At 45.8% G+C, this 11,710-nt stretch overlaps 1 protein-coding gene across 4 annotated transcripts in view; it reads right to left on the bottom strand.

The window, feature by feature from the left end:
* RNF130 (ring finger protein 130) overlaps positions 1 to 9,005 on the bottom strand; it is a 55,742-nt gene extending 46,737 nt beyond the window's left edge. For 3 of the 4 annotated variants that reach the window (XM_038149929.1, XM_038149931.1, XM_038149928.1), the window contains exon 1: positions 8,092 to 9,005. In XM_038149929.1, coding sequence (XP_038005857.1) covers positions 8,092 to 8,359 — 268 coding nt within the window. In that variant the 5' untranslated portion in view covers positions 8,360 to 9,005. The remainder of the gene's footprint in view (positions 1 to 8,091) is intronic. The other variant, XM_038149930.1, reaches the window with a different exon arrangement.
* Between the last annotated feature and the right edge of the window lie 2,705 nt (positions 9,006 to 11,710).

Here is an 11,710-nt window from a genome sequence, read left to right on the forward strand (position 1 = left end):
ATTACAGTCCTTTTTGAAAATGAAGAATCACAACACAGCACATGTGCCAGTAACCTTTTTGCCCTCTGTTAAGATAAAAGCTGTTTAATGCACGATTCCCCCTTGTTCTGAACATTTCCATTCATAAACATGGAAGGGGGAAAGCACCAGCAGACTGTCGCAGGAAGTCTCTCAAGTCTTGAAAGCTAAAAATCTCATCCTTCTTGAAATGATATTCAAGAATCTCAGGTATGATACATCTGTTGGAAAATACCATTTTCTAAATGGCTACAATTCCAGAGAATCCCCTCAAACAGCCAAAAATAACTCTGAAAGTAGACACTATGGCCAACATACATGTACCTAAAACATATGGGATTATTAAAAACAGTAATCCTACAGATTGTGTACTGTTTCCTTCAGTACAATCATGATCAAAACTTAAATACGAAGTGAAAACAAAAATGGCCACAAGAACAAGGTAATGGGTTATTACAGTGAAAAACCATAAAAGCAACAAAGAGCATCTTGAATGAGAAAGAAGCATTCTCCAAATTCATGCAGGCACCTTGAAATTTGTATGCTTGAAAATTTTTAGCTTAAAAAGCAACACAGAAAGCAGTAAGAGATAACAGAAACTGCATCAATGGGAAAAGTAGTACAAAATATTCTACCACAGTAAAGATCAAAGTCTCTCTCAGCTATGGACAGAGCTACAAAATGTTACTGGATAAGCAAAAGAATTAGGAAACAAGATATTAAGAGATTAAAGCTTTCCAGATATAGACCAACAAACACCACTCAAATGCTTACAGCATCTTATTCTTGACAAGGTGTATTCAGTATATTCTGATGAAAATTTAACAGCTGACAATGTCAGATCAGTACTATTTAAGTAATACAAAAACATTGAGGAAAATCTGGATGGTTTAGATAAATCTGAACTGTCTGCAAGTCACTTGAGATTTAACAAAAAGTCACAACCCACTTGTCTTTGCATTAGCATTCTATTACACCACACAAATGTTAAGTAATCTTTTCACTTTTAACGAAATAAAATTCAGAAACAATAGTGAAAAATGTGGGGTGATCTGCTTGTCTTTTCAATAGACTGAAGATACTCTGAAAAGCATGGAAGTCTAAAATCACAGTCACCCTTCTAGAACAGTGAGATGATTACAATGAAACATCCCCTGCACAGCTCAGGTGTCAGGGATATCAGTGGGCACTGAAGGGGACACACATGAACAGGGCCAGCCAGAATCATCTCTGACACGTTCCACTACCCTGCCATCTATGGTCTGCTAGCCAAAGTTCAACTAGAATCAATAACACATGGGTTGCAAGCACTACCTGGATGATCACAGAATTGTTTGGGTTGGAAAAGACCTCTAAGATCATTGAGTCCAACCAGCAATCTGGCACTGTTGTGTTCACCACTAAACCATGTTCCTGCGTACCACATCTACAAGACTTTTAAATCCCTCCAGGTATGGTGACTCCACCACTGCCCTGGGCAGTCTGGTTCAGCACTGGATAATCCTTTTAGTGATGAAATTTTTCTTAATATTGAATCTAACTCCCTCCAGGCACAGCTTGAGGCAGTTTCCTCTCACTGTGCCACCTGCTAACTGGGAGAAGAAGCTGAACACCACCTGGCTCCACCCTCCTGTCAGGGAGCTTTAGACAGCAAGAAGGTCCTCCCGGAGCCTCCTTGTCTGCAGCTCCCTTAGCCTCTCCTCATCAGACCTGTGCTTCAGCCCTTCCCCAGCTCCTTTGTCCTTCTCTGGACATGTTCCACTATCTCAATGTCCTTCTTGTAGTGAGAGGCCCAAAACTGATGTTACTTGCAAGAATGAAAAGCAACTTCATATTAAATTATTCTAAAACAAATCACTTGCACAGAGAAAGATATGATCAGAAGCCACTCATGGAAGTTCAGAAGATATAAGAATACAGAAAGCCATTTAAGTAAGTTTCCTTATAGATGTACTACTCTTCTGGCTTATTTGAAATATAAACTATTTACCCTGCCTGTCTCTGTGTTTATCTATGCATCATGTGTTGGCAAAAACCCCAATTTTCTGGTTTAGAAGGTTTAGAAGTGGCAGCCTGCTGGGTTGAAGAGCTATGTACAGTGTTGTTGTAAATATCTCCCTTCCTAACCTAAGTCCCAACACCACAGAAGAGCCTCTTTACAGAAGAATCAGCTGTGATTTAAGTACCTACCATTAGGCTCATGTTTGTTTTCTGCTTTAGGAGAGCTTCAGTTTCCTTTTGCAGAATACACAGGGCTGCTCAATTTGTATGACTGTTTTTCTTTGAGCATTTTTTATAACTCAAGACCCCTTTCTGCTGAAGGACTAAGGTTTGTGAGAACAATTTAGGGATTCATGGGAAAAAATAGTTAATAATCCAACAGATCCAAGCAAGGTTTCTCAACTACTGAAGAAGCAGTGGCAAGCTCACAGTGCCTTCCTTTTCCAATTGCTTGACCAGTTTTAGCCTTCTCCCTATAAAAAGGGGAGCCATTTTGTGGAGCAAAAATGAAGCAAAAAGGGCAGCTCCCAGCAGCTTTGCCACAAGTGCACACCTGTCTGAATGCAGACCGTCCCCTAGTTCTGCACTGCCTGGGTTTGCTCTTTCTCACGCTGTGTTCCTGTTGTTCTTGCACCGCTTTGAACACAACTGTGACACCGCCTTCAGCCAAGGTTGCTGCACTGGCTGTTAGCAGACTTTGTCCCCTTTTCACAGAAATATCCCACTCTCTGTGCATTAACCATTTTATTCTATGCAGGGCTTTTTCACTCTTTCTTCCCCTCTAAAGGTCAGATATCTCGCTATTGATTTCATCTTAGCTAATACTGTACTCTGTAAATCCAGCACCAGTTGCCAGAGCTGCTCTGTCTCAGCTACACATACAGAAATAATTCTAAAGTCTGACCTTCAATCACTGTAATACAATAGCTGGAGAGACACCACTAGTATTTTGAGGGATGGCAGATCAAGAGGCTCGTTGGGAAAGAAACTACAGAGGAACACAGGAAGGTGCAGTGCCATGCATGCTGCACCCCAAAGCATTCCCTCCCTACAGCTCTGCTGCCCAGGTAGGTGCTGTGTAGAACACCTGACTGGTAAAACAAGACAGCTTTGTGCAACACATTAATTATAATCCTGTGATAAAATTTCCAGAAAAGGAATTCACCTGGGAAATTCACAGAGGCAACTCAGCAGTGCTGATGGATTATTTCAAGGAATGGTACTCGTTATTTTCTATCCCGTTAGGGCTTAATACATGCAATGGACATATTTTCCTTCCATGCATTACTACTTGTGTTATTATCAATACAGCCCTTTTTCATGGCAGTCATAATTTCTACTTTATAAGCTGGTGCCAATGAATCAATGAGTTATGTACAACAACATTTTCTTTTCAACAGCTCTTTCAGGTAATTGCTTTGACTAAAGCTGGCTTTAGCATGAAAAGAAACTCTTTGAACAAGTGGTAATCTGGTTTCAGAGAGGAAGTTAAACAAAAGAAAATCACTGAAGCTTAGAAGAGTCCTGTAATAGTTCAGATTTAATCTTGTTAGCTCAGTAAGTATTCCACAATTATGGCTATATACTCCAATATATAACCTCCACTTTTGCTATCAATTAGTGACTACTAATTAAGCTGAATACAAAGATCAATGATGAAAGACAGAAGCATGGCACAAGATCCTTCTTCCACTATTCTACTGAGATATTTGCTTGTTGCATTTTTATGAGCCGTACTGGTGTGGATTCTGGGCCAGAATTCCTGTCTGAATGCTGTCTAAAGCTCCACAGTTACCAGGAAACTGGCATTTCAAACCTTCTGTAGCTAAAACTTGTTCACACAACATGTTTATGAAGTGCCAGATGCTACAGAATGCTGTAGTTACAGCACTATGCACAAGATATACCTCCTTCCTAACACTGAGCCAATATTGCTTCTTCCACACTTTCACCTTTTTCTAACATATGTTTTTCCTCACATTCTCAGTCTCCTTGCCAAGCCCCAACCCTTATATCCCTTTGGGAGAGCTCTCCTTTCTGTGAGCCCTTTCTCCAAAGCAGCTTTTGTACAACCACCACCTCCCTACAAGCCCTTTAGACTCCATCCCTTTCCACCCCTCCTTACCCGCTCGTTCCTGACCTACTGGCTCAGTGAATTTTAACATTTCAACTTTGATTCTGCTGCAATTTCCCTTCAATCAGCTCCACTGCCAGTCCTGGTCATCCTGCCTGCTTTCCAAGCCGACCAAGGTGCACAAAACCTTACCTCCCAGCAAGTCCTGCAAAGGGACTCTTCAGAGCACACAAGACTGAATTCCCAGTCCTCACACTGGAATCCAAAAGCAATAACCCAAATTCAACAGCTACAAAGAGTCCTGTTCCCCATGGAGAATGTTTTTGAGAGAACAAAGCACTGCAGCCTCTACCAAGAACCATTAAGGTGAGTATTCAGTGGCTTCTAGCTTGGTTTGTCATGGCAAGGGGAATTTGCCTGACACCTAAAGGTCTGCACCACAACCTCTATTAGACACCCAGTAGCAAAGAGTAAAAGCACAGGTCACTGGAGTGGCCCAGGGCTGAACACTTGCATGGTGCAGGCACAGACATCCAGGAGCACCCAGGCAGCTGCTGTGAGAAGACTGGGCTGCAATCACCTGGAACTGTTCAAGGCCAGCTGGGATGAGGCTTTGACCAACCTGGTCTAGAAGGGTGTCCCTTCCCAAGGCAGGGGCTTGGAACTAGACAATCTTTAAGGTCCTTTCCAACCCAAACCACTCTATGAGTCTATGAAAATGTCTGGTTGCACAAAGTCACAAATAACAAAGTAAGGGACTGAGAAGAATTTTGGAATGTCACTAAAGGAATACTATAAACCTGAACTAAACTATCAGAAAATCTGCATCAAGCTGTGAAGACTCATTTCACTTCTATCCTTGCATGCACAACAAGAGGAGATTTTTTTTTTTAAATCTGCAAGCATTCATATCCAGAAGTGGTTTAAAACACTCTTCTAATAAGAAATTAAGTCATGACTAGAGATTAGCAAGTTAGAGGAGGTAAGAAAAGCAACTCAAAGTAGAAGAACAGAAGAGAGATTAATAAAGAAACTATGCTGCTATCATGCATTTACTGTGCTTGGGAAAGTATGCCCACACAGCTGCTGAATGTACACCCAGCAGCCAAGTGTGACCAAGATCTCGCTGGAGCTGCACTTTCACAAGTCACATTCACAGGCGGTCACGCCAGTTACTGCCACCCCACTCCCAGGGGAACACTGCCTTTGAAAGCCCCTATCCATTTCATACAAGCTCTATAAAAAGAACACAGAATGAGTTTTAATACATGTATTAACATGGCAAGGTTGAATTCCATTAAAGAAATCCTGCTGAAGAAACAGGAGAAGTGATTGACTATCGTGCTGCACAGAGATTTAAAGGATGGGTGACCACATGGAGCTGGCATCTTCAAAAAGCAGGACATAAAATATTAGGCATATTCAAGAATAGAAGTCAAAAAACATCACAGAACATTTAAAATTACAAATTGTGTGTGGTCAGCAGCAGATCATTGGCCCTGAATCTTGAATTAGTAACTCATTTGTTTCCCTGCAGGCAATGAGTAAGGGATGTGATAAGATGCCCCATTCCTGGAAGTGTTCAAGGCCAGGCTGAAGGGGACTTTGGGCAGCCTGGTAGAGTTGAAAGCATCTCTGCCCACGGCAGGGGGGTTGGAACTTTATGATCCTCGAAGTCCATCCACCCCAAACCACTCTGTGATTCTGTGATTCTTCACAGAGCATTCAAAAATGTGAAATTAAGGACACTTCAGCTCTAAAACAGTCCATGCCATCAAGGTGCTAACAGATCACCCACATTTGTGAACATTTCAAAGACAGCCCATAAATGGGTGAATGCTTGACATCACAGCCGTTTCAAATTCAAGGTATCTTCAAATAAAGTTGCTAACAATCGTAGGCATTTTCTTCTGAGGATACATGAAAACTGGGGTACAGCATTTACTGCTCTAAGAGCAGTGGCTGGCAGCTACTCATGTTTAGAGGTATTAAAAAAAATTCGCAAACGAGTTCACCAGCAATATTAACAGGCTGATTAAAAAAACATGAAAGCAATTACTTTCAATAAGACTGCATCATCTTTTATCAAATCTGAATATAAAAAAAAGCAGATGTTCAAGGACAGCTTAAGTAAAAGCATAAAATATTCCAATCTTTCTTACTACATGAATCATTTTTAAACCACAGGCACATCAGTAAAATTCAAATAAAATGTACATATATAGCAATCTACACAGAACAATTTAGAGTATCTAAGAATAAGGAAAACAACTGCTGCTGTGCTTGCTTTAAGCTGTCTGTTATGAAACAGAAGGGCAAAACTGAATTTCTCCCAAAATTGATAACAAAGTTTTAACAACTGCACTATGTCAAACCATGTCAGGTCTGACATTTTCACACTTCCTGTTGTGCTTTCTCTAGAAAGTTATTCATCATAGTACTTAGCAGTAAGTATAAAAATACTGTTTATAGACTGTTCATAATTTTATTTAGCTCTTTTCATTATCAGCTGCCTGTGAAAATGCTGTCAAAGCCTCCCTCAGTGTTTAAATTGCACTTTAGTGAAGGCATATCAAAAGAAAGCAGAAAAAGTCACTGAGGCAGATTAAAAGAAATTAGTATCAAAAGTTTTTCCTGACAAATAACGCAGCTCAAAAAAAATAAAGTGCTTTGATACCTTGTATGTATTAAAAGACAGTATTTTAAAACCTGTTAAAATACTACTTGCAGTAACAGTGTTTGCATGCCTACAACTTTCAGGACAGACTCCTGATTTCAAGGGGGTTCTGTGGGGATGTGAGGAATATCAGGAAGAACGACTGCAACACATCTAATGTTAGCTGATAGACAGGATTTGAAGTACAAATAAAAATCATTTTAGAGCACACTTCCTCAACAATTTCTGCTTCCTCACCCTTCCACCCCAACATTTACCCCATTAATATATTCTAGTAATATTTTGCAGGGCTTCATTGAGACAGGCATGCACCTGCTGATGCACAGCCTGATCCATCCAGACCAGAAGCTTACAGAGGCTGCCTAGCAGAACGCATTTGTTCTGGAGAAGCATCCAAGTATTTTCCTGATCTTAAGATTTGGCAAATTCTCTAAAGCTTCTTATAATACAGTAGTTTTGTGCTATCAATTCTTCTAAAACACTCTTAGTATTCACCACTTAGACTCTAGCTTTAACTGACTACAATATTTCACTTAATGCATTATTCAGATGTTTACTGTCCAGGAGGCAGGTCGGGACCATTGTATTCCATCAAGTGGTCCATTTCTTAAAGATGGCAGTTTAGATAATGTCAAGAATGGTTTTGGAAGTAAGATACTGTTAAAACTACATCACTATTACTGAAGATACTGGTTTCACTTCAGGCAAAAATCATGACAATACTCTCAGCTGTTCAAATTAGCGTTCTCTATAAATCCCAGCATTTATCAAAAGAAGAACTGATGGACAACAGCTTATTTAATTAAAAGGAAACTGATTTGGACACTCTATCCAGTGTTCAGTACTGCAAACAAGCGCATTTTGGGCTGGCTATGTAAGAGCAACAGCTTGGTAGCTTCAGTCCTTCCAAATCTTGATGGGCAGCTTAAACCGTGCTTTTAGGAATTGCACACTGAAAAACTGTGACTTCATGCAGTTGCAAAGCTATCCAGATGCAGAGCGAGATGGCTATGCAGCTGTTCTGAGATTCAAGGCAATGCTGTACCCAAATACTGTCAAACTATCGCTACCCTCTCTGTAATTAGTTCAGGAATAACACCTTCACCGCTCAATACATCAATACACCCAATCTACCGGGATCCATGCTGGAAAGCACATTATGCTTTGCTGAGCCGTTATTCAAGCCAACACTCTCAGATCATGGATTTATTTTATTTCCCTCTCGGCAAGCTCTTCCTCCTCGTTTGTCAGAGCTCTCTAGGAAAGCCTGCCCAGCCCAGGCAAGGACCAACCACCCGGCAGCGAGCGAGGGAAGCGTTACCTCCGTTGATAGGGACGGGAGCCACCAGCAGCCCCTTGACCTCCACCTTCGGGGAGTCCTGCCCGTAGCGGCCGCGGTCGATCCGCAGCAGCGTGGGGCCGCCGCGCTCGGGGCTCAGCACGGTCACGTTGATGAGCGCGGTGTAGTACGCCTGGCTGGCGTTGTCGGCGCCGGCCGGCCGGACCCGGCCGTGCCACAGTAGCAGCGGCAGCAGCAGCAGCACGGAGGAGCCGCCGTTCCAGTGCTGGCGAGCCCACCGCCAGCTCATCTTCGACTCCAGGCGAGCCGACGGCCGTCACCGGTTGCCTCCGCCGCTCCCCGCCGGCAGCGTCGAGCCCCGCACGCCCGGGTGTGTCCTATCCCATCTGACAGCCCGGGAGCGGAGAGAGACCAAAAGCAGGCGGAGCGGGGAGGAGAGCTCGGGCTCATGCCATGGGAGGAGCCAGGGGAGTCGTGGCAGGTCCCAGCCGAGTCCGATCCGCCGCCGCGGCTCCCAGGGGAGGCTGCTCGGGGGAAGCCGAGCTCCGCCGGTCCCTCAGAGCGCCGCGCTCATAGCGCCCGCCCGCCGCCGCGGGGGAGCTCCGGCCGGGCGAGGGGAGGAGGCGGGGGCGGTGCCGCGGCCCCCTCCCCGCGCAGCCCCTCGCCAGCCCGGGGGAGGCTGCCGGCACAAGCCGCCGCCGCTGCCTCAGTCGCGCTCGCGAACAGCCGCGGGGCTCGCGTCGGACTCGGCCCGCCGCGCCGCCTCGGTTCGCCTCGGGGCTCGTCGCCGCCTTAGTGCGGCAGGCGGCGCAGCTCAGTGCCCAGCCCGGCGTCCGCAGCCGGCAGCCGGCAGCCGCCGCTTCATGCCCGGTTCGCCCCGAGGGCGGCGGGGGCCCCGCACCGTCCCGCGGCTCCGCCACCGGCTCCGCGCCCGCGCCTCGACTGCAGCTCCGCGCTCTGCGCAGGCGCCGCACGCCCCGCCCCGCGCCACGAGGGCGAGAGGCGGAGCTTGGGCTTCGACCACGCCCTCGGGAGGCGGGGCCCACACAGGCGGGGCCGTTGTGTATGATGTCATTGTGGGCGTGGCCAGGCGGCGGAGGGAGCGGCGGTGGGAGCTGGGCGCGGGGGTGGCTGCAGTGACACCGGAGTGGCTGCGGTGACACCGGGCTGGCTGCGGTGACACCGGAGTGGCTGCGGTGACACCGGGCTGGCTGCGGTGACACCGGAGTGGCTGCGGTGACACCGGGCTGGCTGCGGTGACACCGGAGTGACTGCGGTGACACCGGGCTGGCTGCGGTGACACCGGAGTGACTGCGGTGACACCGGGCTTCGGCCACTCGCGGCTCCGGAGGAATTAGATCACAGCGTCACAGAACCACCGGCTGGAAAAGACCGCATCGAGTCCAACCTGTGACCAAACACCACCATGTCAACTAGCCCATGGCACTGAGTGCCACACAGAGTCTTAAACATCTACGGGGACGGTGACTCCAAAACCTCCTTGGGCAGTCCGTTCTAATCACCTTTCTATGAAGAAAGTCTTCCTAATGTCCAACCTAAACCTTCCCTGGGGCAGTTTAAGATGTTGGGACACATAAACATACAGGCTGCCATGGTTCCTCAGCACCTTTTCAGAAAACTATTTCCAGTTCAGGAGTGTTGATCACTAAAAAGATACAGAGTTTTAAAGCATGTCAGAAACAGGGGGTGAAAGAGCTGTGTGTGTGAAAACCAGGTGGGATGTGTTCAGTGTGTCCAGGTAGAACTGAATGGGCTTTTGGGGCAGGAACAGCGCAGACTCTGTCAGGTAATTCCTACCCTATTCGGCATTACTCACTTCTGATGTACTAAAGTGGGAAATTGTACAAACACTCGAGTATTGTTAATAAATATTAATCCTAGGAAATACTGTAAAACAGGGTTTGCTGAATGATCAACTAACATAGTTTCAAGATGTCAGCCTCTTGGGAGATGTAACAAAATAGTGTAATGGCCTCCTTGGACTTTGCAAGACAAACTAACTGAAAATTAGTTACAGCAAAGAGAACAATTACTGCAGGACTGTGAGTTAGGATATTTTTTAAGTTTCTGAAAAAACGGCTGTGGAGCTGTTCTTTTGAGATATCGTCTCCTTGGTGACTTCCCCAGCTGCATGGGAAGGCCCTGAGATAAGTTTGGTGTTTAACCTATGCATCTTATTAACCTGTTTTCTTCTGGGAACTTTTGTATTTTATTCATTTGGATGCACCTGGTCACACACACACATAAGAAAACACTGTTGAAGCACAGTCTATTTATTTCATTGAGATAGAAGTAGTTTTATCCTGCTATGTGAGAGACCTGTTCCCTTTTCTGAGGAAAGCAGCATGCTTTCAAACCTGCATCTCAGAGCAGAAGGGATGTATGGGCTCTGCTAAAGGCATGTGTGGCTCTGTAAAATCCTCTGAGAAGCTGTTTCTGCTTCTGTAGAAATGTCAATACAATCCAGGAAACTATTCTGAAGCAGCGACTGAATGTTCTGCTTACATTTTTTTAAAATTTAATTTTGCCCTTCTTGGTACATGCTGGATGAGGAACCACATGCTATGGACTGTCTCCTCATTTCACCCAAACTTTCACCCCAGCCAGAGGGCAAGAGCTGTGGCTGACACACTGCAGTGTGCAGAACATGTTTTGGAGCTGTTCTTGCTTTGATTTCTCAGTGCTAAGAGCTCTGCATCATTCTGATGCAAACTCATGTGCTTTATTGCTGAAATGTCCTCAGACGGGGCCAAGAAGTCCCGGAGCCTGAGGAGCTTTTGCTATCACTGTGCTGACCTTCAGAGAAGGATCTCAAAGCACTTTTGAAAAGCATTGAGCAAACATTCACTGGCCATGTTACAAGCAAAACAAGGAGCCCAGCCAGAGCATCCCCAGTTCTTTGCTAACTGCATGAAGTGGCTGGTTTTTATTTTGCCCTGTCCAGTTTTCTGTGGGCTGTGCTTCTGATGGAGAGACGTGCTCCAATGCCTGTGTGAAGGCTGCCTCCTTGATCCTATCCCCATTTTCATCCCCATTCCTATCCCCATTCCCATCCCATCCCATCCCATCCCATCCCTATCCCATCCCATCCCATCCCATCCCATCCCATCCCATCCCATCCCATCCCATCCCATCCCCATCCATGCTCACACAGTTGGGAAGCTGTTCCTCGCTTGCCTCCCAGCCCGTCCTATGGATGGGCTGTAAAGAAGGCGAGGAGCAGCCAAGGGGGACTGCTCATGGCCCCAGAAGAGGAGCAGCCAAGCACTGCTCCAGGATGCACCAAAATAGGATATTTCATCAGTAGAACAGCTTCAATCTCCTCATTCCCCAGATGAGCAGGCTCCTGGATGGGGAAAGAAAATTAAAAGGTCCTTTTGGATACTTTCACCCCATGGTGGAGCTGGATGACGGGATGATGATGGAGAGGAGATGTCCTCCTTCTGTCCCCTCAGCTGTGTCTCTGCCACTGACGGCTCCTCAGGGAACATTATTTTAGTCAGACAAACGGTGCTGATGCCTTCGCAGGTCCGCCAGGGGTAACGCGGGAGCTGTGCCTGAGCGTTCCTTGAACTCCTGCTGATTTTTTTTTTTTTTTTTGAGAATGCTAATGAATCCA

This window comes from Motacilla alba, chromosome 13 (assembly GCF_015832195.1).
Source record: "Motacilla alba alba isolate MOTALB_02 chromosome 13, Motacilla_alba_V1.0_pri, whole genome shotgun sequence".
Classification (NCBI taxonomy): domain Eukaryota; kingdom Metazoa; phylum Chordata; class Aves; order Passeriformes; family Motacillidae; genus Motacilla; species Motacilla alba.